Source organism: Excalfactoria chinensis, chromosome 11 (genome assembly GCF_039878825.1).
Source record: "Excalfactoria chinensis isolate bCotChi1 chromosome 11, bCotChi1.hap2, whole genome shotgun sequence".
NCBI classification, from domain to species: domain Eukaryota; kingdom Metazoa; phylum Chordata; class Aves; order Galliformes; family Phasianidae; genus Excalfactoria; species Excalfactoria chinensis.
Window position 1 is genome coordinate 6,612,000 of NC_092835.1, and position 15,734 is coordinate 6,627,733.

Below are 15,734 nucleotides of genomic sequence, written 5' to 3' on the forward strand. Positions count from 1 at the left end.
AAAAGAAAAGAAAAGAAAAGAAAAGAAAAGAAAAGAAAAGAAAAGAAAAGAAAAGGAAAGAAAAGGAAAGAGAAGAAAAGGAAAAGAGGTTATTTTTCAGCATGATGCAGTAAATTAGACTCACATAACTCCTGTGGTCACAGTCTGCTGCATATCTAATTTTCCAAACACTGTCAAAAATTGCTTCAAACATTCTCCTTTTTATTTTGACTGTATTCATCTAATAAATAAATGATTTCGGAGAAACTACATTCCTCCACAGACTATGAAGTTATTCAAGCAGATTCCTTTCTGCAGTGTACAGGTAAAACTGAAAGAAAAGCAATAACAAGAAAAGTATTTATAAAAATATATTTCACAAAGTAGGAAACAATACAGGAGTTTCTCTGAATACAATACATGGAGTAAATAAACAAACAATAATATAGCATCAAAACAAAGTAGAAAATTAAAATGATTTGCATGTAATACATAGTTTTATTATACAATTGCTACTTCTAAATGGCAAGTTTGCATTACAAATTGAGTATGCTTGCAACTTCTAGTGCTGTTCTTTCTGTGTGCAAGAGCCCTGGTGCATCACTATGAATATTATAGAAAAGAAATGCTAATAACATAAGCAGTAAAATTATGTACACACTGGTTCCTGCTCTAATACAGTGGAGAACTATAAGCATGTTTTTTTGTTTTTTTGTTTTTTGTTTTTTTTTTACTGTACTGTGTTATGTGTGGATTTCTAAAAGTCTATAGTTTAAATATTCACATGAACCAGTTACTTCCAGCTGTTTGTGCTTGTATTAAAAACACCAGGTATTAGATTTATGAAGAAGATACAAAACTGTCAAAAGTTTTTTTTTGTCTGGGAAAGTTTTATTCCTGCCATCAATCTCTTAAAATTCTGCTACTGCAAATGGAGAGGTTACTGCTTTAACCTACAACAAATTGTCATTTTTCTTTTCAAAATGTACATGTATTAAACATTCATTATGTATAGAAAAAAATCTAAATGATATAATTTAGTTTTCTTTATAATATTAGTCTATAGATTATCAGTCTTCATAAATAAAAGCAGTAATGGACCCCAATAAAATATTCATTTCAAAGATTAAACAAATAAATCTGATCTTTAGCAATAAAATCAGTAATTCTTTCACATACGTAAGTCCATCCCCCTTCACTGTTTTTTTCTTTCCTTTCAGAAGTACAGGATTGACCCATCTTTTAGAAAAAATATCCTTTTGTAAAGCAGGTTTTGGACCCCTGCATCTGAATCTTTGCACGTGAGTAGGATTTATTACCCATAACTGGAATGGATTAAGAACATGTGAATATTTTAAGGCTTGACACAATATTTAAAGATGATATTCAGTCTGTGGTTACGTGGCCAACAATTACTGTATGTACAACGTATGGTCACTGCACAGTAGAAGCCAGTAAGGATAGACAATGCTATTTCTATTCAGCATTGCTAAGAAGACCAAGATATTGCTTTTAACATTTCTGTGTTGGGATCTTTGTTGGCAATGCAGAACGAACCATTAGCTTTACATATACTGGCAGGAGCTACTGCTCAACAGCAAAATCCCTGCAAGTCCATTTCCTAAGAAAGCACCAATTCATTCTTTTCAATTCACTGAAGATAATTAAAGATCTAAATCTCCATCTTCAGAGTGGTCAAGTGAATATCAAATATCCAAAGACTTCTAGACACTCCACATACTTTACTTCACACTCCACAAGACTTAACCTCCTAACATATACTTTTTTATTTGGTTCAACATTACAATGTAGTTGATTTTATAGATGACTGGCGCTAAACTTGCCTCTAAAACAAAAAGCCACATTAGTTTTAACTAACAGCAGTGGCCCTAGAATATTACATGATCGTTAATTCAACAGTGAAAAAGTTTGTAATCCACTGTCAAGTTTCTTTGTCACTTTCTCCAACTGAGTAAAGTTCTCCAAGTCTTTTAAAGCGAGGACCCCATTCACTGAGGTAGTCAAAATTCTGATCTGAGTCTGATGCAGAGGACTCCAATGAACTAAGGGAACCAGCAGCTGAACCTCTTCCTTCATAGCCATAAATTTGGATAGAGTCATATGGTGGAGCTGTGGGATCGTTATCAGCTTCATGAAGCCTTACATTAATAAATTCATCAACATCGACACCATTAGGAACAGGCGCAAGACCCTGCCTGGGCATAAATTGAAGATCAGGTTTAATATCCTTACGAGGCAAAAATCCATTAATTCCATCTGGATTTTGCAACGTTGCAATATCAAAAGCTTCTGTATCTTCTTCTCCACCTCCTTCATCATCATAGCGAATAATATTTTCTCTAACATCTTCATCATCTTTGATGATTAAAGGCTCATTCTTATGTCTTCTTAGCGTTACAAACAGCACCACAATGACTGCAAAGAAACATCACGAGCCAATTAGGTAAAAAAAAAATAAAAAAAATAAAACAATACACGTTAAATGTACTTAGGGATGATAATAGGTTGCTTTTTGTGAAAATAAAGGTAATAAGGGCAGAAAAAAGATGAAAGACCTATAAATTCAACCCCACTCAAGTGATGGAAATTTGATCAGAACCTCAGGTTGGTCCTGTTTTTTATAATCAGTTCAGATTTATATTTGATGCTCAGTTTCTTACAAGCAATAAGAAATTGCATATTTCCACTTTTGAACTTCAAATTTAAACATCATTCAGTGAACATGAGTCTATAATGGTCTGCACTTAGGATGAAGTTTTCCAGAATTTGAGGGTGCTTTTCTGAAAACAGCCCTAATGATGGAAGGAAATTGGCCCTTCTTATATAATTGAAAAGAGAATAAAACAGCAAGAGAGAAAGATCTTAGGTACATCAGTTCCAGAATCATGGACAGATGCATAAAAAGCTCTAAATTGATTATACTTGCTGTTTTGTAGTTTAATATTAAAATCTCAGTTACTAATGTAAATCTCTGTTATAAACTGAAGCTGCTAAGTACAGAAACAGGCTTTCATTGTTCTACCTCAGACATGTTTTATTTAATTAAAATACACAGTGCTTCTTATCTCTTGTAATATCTCTTCTGCCATTACAATCCAGAGTAAACTCATACAAACTTTACAGATACAACAAAACTATTTTCCATTTGGTGCAGTATACACTCCATTCACCTTTTTATTTCTGTGAACTGGTTTTTGGTTTCATAATTTTTTAATGTATTTTATATGTAATACTCCTTCAATCTGGGACTTTCTTTTGTATGCCTTTCTTCAGTCCTTAGTGCAGAAGAAACATAGTTCTAAAATGTCCTTCAGTACTTCTGCAGATTCCATTAGATTCTATATTCTTATACGTGACTTCTCTGCTTACTTACAGCTGCCTATGAAAAATTGAACATCAGGCTGTGAAATGAATACTTACCTAGTAGCAAAATGATGCACGCTAATATTGCAATTAGGGCTCCCATGCTGAGTCCAATAGGAAGTACGTATGCTTCAACATTACAGGATTGGACAATGCCATCACTGCTACAACCACAGACTCTAATGGTAAGAGTGCTAGTACTGCTCATGGGAGGATTTCCACTATCGCTTATTATGATTGGCAGTAGGTATACTTCTTGTTTCTGCCGACTGAATCCATTATGCTTTGCCAAAATGCTGAGAGTATTATCTGAAAGAGGGAAAATTTGCATTGTTTCACTGCATAACATAACAGCTAAAGCCACTGCTTTTTCTTAACACATTCATCAAAACCTCTATGCAAACAAGTATGTATTTTATAATACTCATCAAGTCATCAGCATGTGATAGAGTGGCCATTCCCCTCTCTGTCTGGCTTGCCATGACCCAAATGAATGAGTACAACACACGCACTGTTGTGTCAAGAGTAATGAACCTAATGGCTGATGTCTTTTCAACATTATTCATCGCTATTTTTTAAGTAACACAGTCATGTGTATGCTTGTTTTTACTTAGATATGCTTGTCTTCTTTTTTCATAATGGTTGAACACCATTTTGGTAAGGTACTAAGTTCATGTTTACATGATGCAAACAGAGGCCTGTATAGACTTAAGTTCAGCCTTAGAGTTAAATACAGCAATGACTGCAGATGTGTTGGTATTAAGACTCAGTCCATTTACCGGCAAATGCAGACATTTGCCTTTTCTATGCATATCAGGCTGAACATCTGATGTATTCATTATGCACGTGTTTTTATCCTCTTCCTCCCACACAGTGAAATTTCTCATACTCACTCAGTTCTCAGTTTCATTCAAACATGGCATCTCTGATACTTTAAACGGTAGTTTAAATACTAAAAATTGCAATTGATTGCTCCACTAATTTATTCCAAGAAATTTGATTTTGCTTAGAGTAATCATATAGATTATATCATATGTAGTTGTAAGAATCTAAACTGGTCTTTCAACATAGGGGTAGTTTGTAAATAATACCCCTGGGTCTGTGTCTGAGATCTTCTAGTCCCTTTAGGTAATTAGAGATTCTAGCAATTTAACAACATATTCTTTTCAAATACCAATGATCATGTATGTGTCAGCATGCTCAGTTATAAACCATGATCAGTGAACATGTCAAATATGCAAGCCACTGATTTATTTACGTTTCCTGAGTTTGAACCAAAAAATAAGGTAGCTGAAGTACACGACAACTTGTGGTTGGTATGTACATATAGTGACTGTAAGAGAGCTTTGTGTCTACTTTGATCTTGGTACAGGTCAGATACTCACTTGGAAACATGCAATAGTTTAGAGATGTTTAATTTGCACTGACTATGATCAGCAGGAACATTTCTGACAGCCCATGGTATTTGTGCAGCATATATCAATACCACAACATAAAAGACACAAGTATGTTCCAAAGAGCTTGCTGTCCATGAAGTACAAAAGAAAGATGCAGAGAAAGAAGAAGTGGAAAACATTCACAAAACTAATACTGTATAGACATTTTTAACATTCCAGCCTCTACCCCCCTCCAACAACAACAACAAAATTAAATGCAGTATTTTATTTCTGATGTCTTTTGGATAGATATTAGTAAGGGATAAAGGCAGTTAGAGAACATGATTACTTAATATTATCAAGGTTTGGACCTGTATTAAGTTGAACCTATATTAGTGGATAACTATTAATGTATTGCTGGCATAAAACCAAAGATGAAGAAAAAACTATTTGATATTTATGAACATGGGAGAGCTGATTCTTAAAACAGGAGGCTTGCTTTCTCATTCAGTGACTTTGAAACTGAACTTTAAACTATCTTAATCTAAAGTTCATGGTCTTTGATTTTGTAGTCTTCCTGTCTCCTTTCCTTGGTGGAAGAACCTACCAATCAGACTTATACAACCTAGGGAAGTTCTTCCTACAACTTTACATCACAGGTTTTCAGTGGTTTCAGAGATCTCCATAGCATTTAGTATACATAACATGTGAAGATCTACCTATAAATGAACTACTTGTAAAGAGGTATTCATACAAAAACTTCAGAATTCCTTTGCAGAACAAAAAGAATTCTTAAGATTTTTCTTTCCAGGAATCCAGAGTTTTTATCTATTCAAGTTAGAAACAGTCACATCACAACTGATAGCACCCTGGGGCTAAATAAATAGACCAGTCCTTTCTTCTGCTCTTTTTAAAGTTAAAGGAAGCATATGTTTCTACTACAGATAAATTTCAGAGAATGAGCTCTTAAGGATTCTGACAACTCAAATAGCATGCAGCTCCTTGATGATAGCCCATTATTTTATCTGCTTCCATGATGAAGTGTAAAAGGCAAGTATGTTTCAAGTCAACAACTAGCACACCTTTAAAATTAGGAAAAACCTGCCCTCCTTCTTGTTGGCTGAATGCATCAATGATTTAATGCATACATGTGAACGTTAAACTGCTCTCAGTGTCATACTTGCTATCTAACTGCTGTGCAAGGAACATTACATTACATTAGCAAAAAAGCAAAACAAAAACAAAAAAACACCAAAAAAAACCCACAACAGCAAACCCCCCAAAAACCCAAAACAAAACAGGTAGCTGTCTTTCCGAATATCAGTGCATACAGATCTACCACAATAAGTGACCAGTGTGTGCTCCTTATGTGATAGCATTCCTTTCCTCCTCAGCACTCACGCCTCATTTTCAAACAGTGAAAAATAAATTTATCTGTCCACTCCACTCTCCTGAAAAATTAAAAATATCTCAGCATGAGTTGCATCCTTAATCCTTTCCCTTTAACCTTTTAAGAGAAAAAAATGGTAAGGCTCAGTTTACAATTCTCTGTGAGAAATCCCACTCAGAGTACTGTCACATCTGTAGCCATTTATTCAGAACTCCAAAGACTTCTGCAGTTACATTACACAGGGACTTTGTGTTCTGGAAATCCATATCAATACAGCTTCTTCCTTCCTATGAGCCTGGTACAGTTCTTATCTGTCCAAGCTGGAGGACTGGATTGATATGCTGAACACAAGCATCTTTGCCCTTTACAGACATGTGGAAGAGGTATGGCACCTCATTTAGAGAGAAATGATAAAAAACCCTGCTCTTGTTGATGACAACTTTGCCTTCTGAATCACTCACTGCTATTCAGCTTGGTTCAGAAAAACCTTCTAAGCCAAAAGAAAAAAAAAAAGAAAAAAAAAAAAGAAAAAAAAGAGGATTATTATAAGTGACAAAAACAAGAGGATGGAAGTGGGACGGGGAAAACAAAGTGCCTATTTCTGCCAACCAGTGAAGCTATGCTTTGTATTACAAACTACCCAGCACCAGAAATGGTTATCAATTCCAGTTCAGAAGAAATAAGGTAAAGATAAGGAGGATATCTGGGACATTTATTCCCATTATTTAAGTGTAAAACATGCTTTAATGGCTGAACTGTTAGTATCATGTAATAAGATATCAGGAGAAGAAGAAAGAAACTGCTCTGTTAGACAATTTCTTTTGCCCAGGGAGGAAATAAGCAATAGCAGTATGAAGGAGCCAACAGGAAAAAAAAAAAGAAACAAAACAAGAACAACCAACCAAACAAAAAAGCAAAAATAACCAAATAATTTTGCCAATGATTTTGTTTAGCAACAAATGTTTTCCCCTTCTCAGCTGTCTCCTAAGACAAAATATCCCTTGATGATGCTGGAAATAGGACTCATGAGTGAAGAACAATGACTCTCCAATTGACTTTTTAGTTGCTTCTCAGAACTTGCAAATAAATTCTAGCAGCTGATTAGCAATAAACTCAATTTATCTGATTTGCTTTCTACTCTCTGTGGACATTCTCCTTACCCATAGCTGAGGAAACAGCAGGAATCTCCTCCAGGAATAACCTCCAGCACTGCTGCATGAATTAACTTGGCAGCAGGTTCTCAGCAGGAGAGGGGACGATCACTTTCCACTCATCTTTCCAATTAACCTGCTGATCCTTCATTGTAGCACTGTTCAGGTTACTTATTTATTCATGTTACTTTTAACAAAGCTGGGAATATTACACATAGGCAAAAAACCTCAAGCCTCTCTATTAATAAAGCTCTGAGGTAACCTGCCACAGGTAGAGAGAGACATTAAGTCCTTACTGACAGTCAGGCATATTCAGAAATTTCCTTGACATTCTCAGTATCAAAGCAAGCCTCCCTAGCTGTTCTACTCTTCTCTAAGGGAAAGGACCGAGGAACTTGACTGAAATGACAGAGTCCTATTAAATTCCATTTCAATGACCATGCACCAAACACACAGGATGGACAAGTACCTATATTCCATCTTGCAAACCTAAAGGATAGTGCAAGTTAAGTGATCTTAATAATTTTTCTTAATTCATCACATTTTTTTCCATCAGCATGAGGTCACATATAACACATCTCATTGTTCTGCAGCTCATTTTTACCACGTTATTTAAACTTAAAATCAAATCAAGTCATTTAGATAACTCTCAGTTTCCAGAATTTACCATTAATACAAAAGTGATGACTGGGACACCAGTGGATCTTACTGTAAGCTACTTCTCTCAGAGAATAGCTTTGGTATAATAATAATTCACTCAACTAATTTCACTGTTCTCTTTATTTTACGCAGACATTTAAGTAACATCTGAAGTATTCCGTTGTGTTTTGAAGTGTTTTGCTCATTTCTGAATGTTTGAATCATTTTCCATAGTATAAAACAGAGAAACATTTAGGAGGTAGAATTGTTTTTTATCAAGGAATACTTAGACCAAAAAGGAAGGGATAAAAACTTATGAGCAACTAGAGGGTGAAACTGCCAGGCACTGTTATTTATTCCAGTTGTATAATAAAGTAAGCAACTACATAGAGTAACTAGCTGCACCTTACAGCTTTACCCAGATCTTGGTTTAAAACCAAGTTCAATGAATACATTTCAGTTTTCTCTAGATCTGCCTACAAGCAGATTTGTGAAACAACCATTAAATAGACTGCTGTGGGAATATCTCTGTCACAGCTGAAACAAAGCGTGACAGTATGGTAAGTCTTCAGAAAATGCCCAGTGTGATTTCTAGATAAAAGTGGTTTCAATAAGCATAACTGAGGCCATGCTTAAAACAGGGCCATGTGCTTAATGCAGGTTTCCAACTGTTCTCAAGAACCCCTGATCTCTTTTGAGGTTTTTGGATTAAATATTTTGAAAGCAGATGTGATAATTTTAATACAAAGCAACTCTTGTATTTTTCAGACACGAGTGACTCTAATGGCATTGACACCAAGCCTGATGTAACAGTTATGAGTCAACTTTTTAATCTCCCACTTTGCACAAGACCCAAATGTTGCAAGTTTAAGTCAGATAAGAAATAGAACAAGAAAAAAAAAGACAACAGAAGCAGCTGCTTTATATATGTGTTGTTTTCTCTGCACACATGACTGCAATTCTTTAATTTCCTGATGATCTCTGTAATATTTTCGAGTGGACTTTCCTGCTGTGCAACCTTATACCTACACAGAGCCATTTTTCTTTCTTTCTCTCTACCTGTTATAATGTTCTCAAATCATTAATGGTATTAAGGACTTTGTGGCAGAATTCTGCACTGCATATATTACTTACATGAAGAAAGTCATAATTAGAAACTTTACAGCTACACACTCCAGAAGCAAATATATGTGTTTCTTTATGTTTATTAGATCTTCAAAACTACTTTCTGAAGTCATTATCTTAAGAGGGTTCTGTGTACATTTTTAGTCTAAAAACAGGCTGATTTGGCAAAAATAGAAGAGCAGAAAGAATATCCTTATTATGATACTTCCCGCTTCCTCTAATGAAAAAAAGAAGCTCATTCATTTCCTTTCTCAGTTCATAAAAGACATCCATTCTCACAGAAAAACTCAAAATATCAGAGAGATTAACTTATTGTCATAAAAGCTTCACCAGATACTCCTGAAGTACATGCAGAGAAACCAGAACTTACCTAATTCTATGAAATGTTTGTTATTTACTATTTATCAGTCAACTGCAAATGCACCAGCAAAAAAACATTCAGCTCTTTGCATAACTATTAACTCATTTACACGCCTCCTGTAGTACTTATTACACATTACTGCGGACCTCACAATGCTAAACACAGATTTTCAAAAGATCTGTAGTGATATTGGTATTTCTGTTTTTCTTTAAAATTCAGATCTAACGACAAATAGAGGCATATAAGAAGGATTACAGTTCCCATTTTAGAGACTGGGAACTAATAAAGTTGTCCAAAGACACAGATGTTTCTCAAAAAGATTATATACTTCCCATGAACCGTAGCTTAATCATTACTCTTTTGCATATTTTATTAATAATGCATACCTTTCTATGAAAGGATTTACAAATAAAATACATTTAGACTAGAATGGCAGAAACAAAATCAATGAATGCAATGCCAGCAACTCACTGATCACACTCCTCCATGTGATTTCTTTCCATAAATCGTCCAGAATTTGTCTATATTCTGGCAATAACAAGAGTAGTGTGAAAGAATATTCAGTACCTGCTGATCTAGCACAAAAACAGAGGTGGCAACACAAAGCATCAATTGTATATCATGGAGAAAAGAAAACTCTGGGGAAACTGTAGTGTGGCCTTTGTATACATACACTGCACTTGTGAGAAAGAAACTGAAAGGCTTGTAGGAACTAGAGAAGAGGCAATGGTTTTTAGCTGTTCAGTGTAGATTTGCTATCAGCAGGAAATTCTTCATGATGAAAGTGGATAGGTACTGGAACAGGTTTCCTAGAACAGTTGTGGATGCCTCATCATTGTAAGTCATCAGACTCAGGCTGGAAGGGCTTTGAGTATCTTGATCTAGTGAAAGATGTGCTCCTGGACTGGACTAGATTATCTTTAAGGCTTTCCTTCAGTCCAAACCATTCTGTGATCTGTATCCATAACATAGGCCCTGTGCTGAAAACTGATCTGTATTTTTCATACCATGCTAGAGTACAGGTTAGAAACATCAGTAACTTGCTTCCAAAATAATGCTGTTAATGTGTTTTGAAAGATACAACTGTGTTTATGGAAGAGAGGACTTATTTTGTTTCTGAATTTGTTTATAAATGTGCTAAAAGAATACCTTTTTAAAAGGGAGTGATTTTAAGTTTGCTTGTTACAAGGTTACCAGGCGAAGAAAACATCATTTGTTCATTAGTATAACAATTTTGTTTCCTGATTCAACACTATATATTGTATATATCATGGTGAATATATTCACAAAACACACTGCTTTGAGAACTTATGTTCACAACTGTTGTGTGTAATTTTACATATGTGCTACAGCATCTGCCTTGAGAAGAGATTAACTCAAAATAATAATAATAAAAGGATTTTGTCCAAACTGACACGCTTTTTGTGAGTGCCAAGAACCTGCGATGCCTTCCAAAAACTACATTTATGACTGCTATCATGTTTGATTGCAGATTTCAGGTTCAAAAGTAAAAAGCTTTAGTGCTGATCAAACTCTTTTGGCTGCACCATACTGATATGTAATGACAATTCACAAAACATGCCTATGACACTATCAAACATCTTAATTAACTTCTGTTTTTCTAGATACTTAGGCTTTCTATATGCATTTAAGACACGAATAAGAGCACAAGAAAAGTATTTCATGGGAGAGAATATATCAATGAGGTAAAGAATAAAAAAATTTAAAAATATATATTATTTTGTATTTGGATCTTTTCTTTACCAATTGAGTAAAGTAATGATATCTTACGCCAGAACCAAACTGCTGAATCTACTAGCAAGTAAAGCAACTGAGCACATCTCCTCTGCAGAAATAAAGAGTGCTGCTGAGAATTTAGAATAACGAGCAAAATAATATTTAATCATGTACAAGGATACATCGTTACATTAAGATTTCTTGAAAGGGGAATACTTACGTTCAAAAACTAACGTCATGCAGAATGTGTAGTAAATAAATTCTTGACAGAATTAAAACACAAACACAAAACCAGACATATAATAGCAAAGGAATGGCATAAGCATTTTCCCTTACCTGCTTCCTTTGAAAAATGTGAACTTTAGATAATGGTCTGTATAATTTCTAGTTCTATTCCTTTGGAAAAGTCTGAACTTTAGATAATTGTCTCTTAAGTATTCTAAAACTTTCCTCTGACCTTTAGTACAGCAGAGCTATAATCAAACATTTCTATATGGTCACTTGCAGTCTAACTACTGTATTTTTGTACTTTGTTTTTTTAACCCACTGAAGGAAGAAAAATCCCAGTTGCTGAAATAATCATGTTGAGGCATGCATGGTGTGAAATAATATTAGTTTCTTTATTAACAGGGAAGAGAAATCATTAGGATAAAATGTCTTTTTTTTCCCTCTCTCATAATTTACAGGTAATAATGGTAACTCAGAAAAGGAAACCTTGGGCTCTGGGTCTGTTCATGCTATACAGTTACCACAGTTCTCACTGAACTTTACTCAACAGCCATGATTTCAATCACATCCACTCTGATTTTATGCCTATTTATCTGTTCCAAGTTCCATTGTGCCAGTTATGATTGACACTTCCATCATCTGAAGAAAATTCAGGCCAGTGAAGATGCAAGATATGCTGAAACAGCACTGGCTTTTGCCTCTCGTTTTTCTGTTCCATACTCAACAAGCCAGATACAAACTTGTTTACTAATAATCACATTGCTTTGACATGTTTTACTTTATTCGGATCACATCACTACATGGCATGTGCATTGAATGTTACATCTGTAAAGTATAAGAATTAATGCAGGTTGCCAAGCTCCAGTTTAGAAAGAGAGATGAAATGGCTGTCAAATGTGCTTCGCATTAAAAATACATTATTAACACAGCAATTTGCATAGACTGATGGATCATTTTTGAAATCTACATATTCCAGTTAATTCTATTATCTTGTTATTTTAGCTAAAAAGTTTCAGAAAGTAATACTGTGTATTGGGATGCTTTGATAGAAAAATGGCAATATTTTCCATTTAAACCAAGAACTTTCCTTTATTGTTTTACCAGACTCCACTAGGATACTTAGAAGATAAATAGAGCCGAAACATTCCTAGGATTTGCTATCTGTATTTCTCTTTAGAGATAATAGATTCTTATTCTTTCTATAACTGCATACTTACAAGTGCAATCTAGGAGGTGAAAGAAACTAATGAAAGACAGATATTCAAGTGCCTAAGGTCACCAAGATTTACATTTTCACACATTACATTGACTTGGAGATCCATTATGTGCAATGATAATTCTCAAGGAGATTCAGTGAAATTTACACTACTTTTGGTAGCTGATGGAAGAGTTCCAAAAATCCTATGCTCCTCATCTTCCTCAATTCTCACTTCAGTGATTTAATTCCTGTATCTGGAAAAGTTCAGAGCTTTCCAGAAAATTAATACAATCACAGATGTTGAAAGTGAATTCCTTTCTAGAATTCAAACTATGAATACAACATTAAAAGGAAAACAATGTAAGTAGGAGTATCTCTGGTTTTAAAATGTGACGTGTTTTTGGCACTTAAGTGAAAAGTTTCCCACTAAATAAATTAACATGCACTTTCCTTGTGCCTTTATGATGGTCTTTTATATCCCTATGCTGTGGAACATGCACATGTATACCATAAGAGTTTAGACCAATTCACTGGTAGAACATTTAACGCTCCTCTAAAACAGAATCTGGAATCAGATCTATCAAGCCTAGAGCTTTGTCACTAGATATAGACATATATTCAGGCCATACCAATGTACTTCCATTATGATGTGGAGTCTTTTGTGTGTTTTATTATTACCTTTTTATTATTATTATTATTTTAAAGTAATGCTTCCTTTTAAAAACAGTGACATAAAGCAACCATAGGTTTGTTGGGAAAAAAAGAAACACCCCAAAAAATCCCAATCAAATAAACATAACTAACATTTACAGGAATGCTGCCTAATGGTACTGGTGCAATAAAGGTCTTGTCAGCATCTCCATTATGAAATGCCAATGTTCTCATGTTTGTAACTCTGACATAACATTTGCTATGAGAAGAAATCTAGAATGTGTGCTCTCTGCCAAAGAGCACTGAAAGTTAAATACAACTTACATTGGCTGAGGTACTTTAAATCAAAGGCCCCGCAGTTTCTGTATACACAGAACTCCCTTTAACTTAGCTGAGAAAAAATTCTGTGAGTGGACTGAAAGAAGTGCTATAATATGTTTTTGTAAATGTCATCAAGAGTTACATTAACTTTCTGTAATTCGAAAGACTTAAATGCTACAGTAGAAGATTGCCCCTGGGCACACAGGCAGACTGATAATGACTTTTTGAAGACAGTCTTGTATGCAGATTACATATAACAATAACAATTTTTTATCATCAGAACATTAATAGCAGTAATTTCTACTCCTGTCTTACACCTAAAGCATCCACAATATCTTATTATGCACACACCTCTCAATGAGGACAAGTCTCCTATGGTGAAGATTAATGTTCAGTTGAAATGCTGGACATGGTAAAATACATCTAGATAAGGAATTTCAGTAAGCGGAAAAAAAAAATATTACTGCATGTAGAGTTGATTATATGGTATTAAATTTCCAAACAAAGCATTCCAGATGCTCTCAGGAACACATCTGCACCCTGTAAGCATTATGTACAAAAAACTTGACATAACCAGAAAGTCCAAGCTAGTATACACAGATTACTGAGGTCCACAGGAATATATGGGCATGACTTTAAATTTCAGGACCTATACCTACTGTAAGACCCTAACTATACATACATGCTCTAAACATTGTGACACCATAGCTAGGAAAGAAGGAGCCAGAGGAAAAATGCCAGCATTCAAATTCTACATCACAGCCATAGAGGTGCTTATATTGATAAATATTATAGATCTGCAAGCTAATTTACATCATTAATCCATAAGATCTCGAATTTCCACAGAATCAAAGAGCGTTCGAGCAGGGAATCTAGAGCAGGAGCATGTCCACATGCCTTTCAGTATCTCCAATGATGGAGATTCTGCAAATAGTAAAGCCTGTCAGTCACAGCTGAAATATGCATGCAACAAAACAGAAAAAAAAAGTGTTAAATCATTTTCTTCATATGAACCTGAAGATTTATAAGGGAAAACTGTGTAATACATCTCCATGCAAAGAGAAAAACTTGTATATCACAGTGAAATTGTTTCCTGTTGTCTTCTAATTCATGATGAAGAGTCTGTCAGAGCACAAATGAAGAGCTGCAGTAAAAATATGAAGCAGGGTCATGTAACAGCATCACAAGAAACTGGGCAATTCTACTGCAAAAAAGAATACATCTTAATATACCAAAACCACTTATGATCACGAAAGAAGATTGCTGCAGTGCAAACAGAGAGCAGAAAAAACAACAGATACTTTGAGAAAGATACGTTTCCTTACTGTGAAAAAAAAAAATAAAGAAGAAAAAAGATCAAGAAAAATGAAATAAAGTCTAGAAGAAGGAAAGTTCTTTATACAAAGTTTTGAAGCAAGTGGTTCTGGTAGACAGATTGTCCTTAAACTCTACAAAGTTTTTAGCAAATACATCTGTGTGTTAGACGAGCACAAAACAAAGGAAATATAAGACATTATTTTTCCACTTAAAAATAGAAAACGATCGCACAAAGACAGAAGCTGTGGGATAGATAAAGACAATGTAAAAGGTGACATATGGCGTAGAACTGAGTTTAAACTACCTTCCTCTGAATTTAGTATGCCAGGTTTTCAGTCTGGACTCCACCATTTCACTGCTTGAGCTATAAAATCACTTCTACATGTTCTCAAACTGGGAGATTCAGGAAAAAAAAAAAAAAAAAGAAAGAAATGAAACTCTCATTCCTTAGTGATCTGTAGGGAGCAGCTAATAGGTGCTATTTATGTCGTACGTGAGCATCAGAAAAACATTTTAAAAGAATGCCTGTACTGTAAGCATGGCAGAGTGACAAACACAGAGATGATATAACTAGGAAAACAGCCTACGGAGTACAAGAAGAGTACATGCATCAATGTTCCGTGATTATTAACAGCGTTCATGACTGCAATGCACAACACTATTCATAACTGCACATAATGCTTTATTTCTCATTATAGAATCAAATGTATGAAAAAGTTACAAGTTGTTACCCCACAACATAGTCCTCAACGTACAGCAAAAATGAAGTTTATTTACATGAGCCCACAATTAGAGGTTAGATGAAACTAAGTGATCTGAATTTCCTATCTTAATATGGGCAGACAGCTATCACTGCCCAGCTGATTCGCGTTAGCCT

At 34.8% G+C, this 15,734-nt stretch overlaps 1 protein-coding gene across 4 annotated transcripts in view; it reads right to left on the bottom strand.

Moving 5' to 3' along the window:
- Positions 1 to 336: 336 nt before the first annotated feature.
- The window catches only part of CDH8 (cadherin 8), a 140,415-nt gene continuing 125,017 nt past the window's right edge, over positions 337 to 15,734 (bottom strand). For 2 of the 4 annotated variants that reach the window (XM_072346171.1, XM_072346174.1), the window contains 2 exons: positions 3,421 to 3,672; positions 337 to 2,415 (listed from right to left, as the gene is read on the bottom strand). In XM_072346171.1, the coding sequence (XP_072202272.1) occupies positions 1,922 to 2,415; positions 3,421 to 3,672 (746 nt within the window). In that variant the 3' untranslated portion in view covers positions 337 to 1,921. Of the gene's footprint in view, positions 2,416 to 3,420; positions 3,673 to 14,668; positions 14,685 to 15,734 lie in introns of those variants that run through there. The other 2 variants (XR_011904968.1, XM_072346172.1) reach the window with 2 other exon arrangements.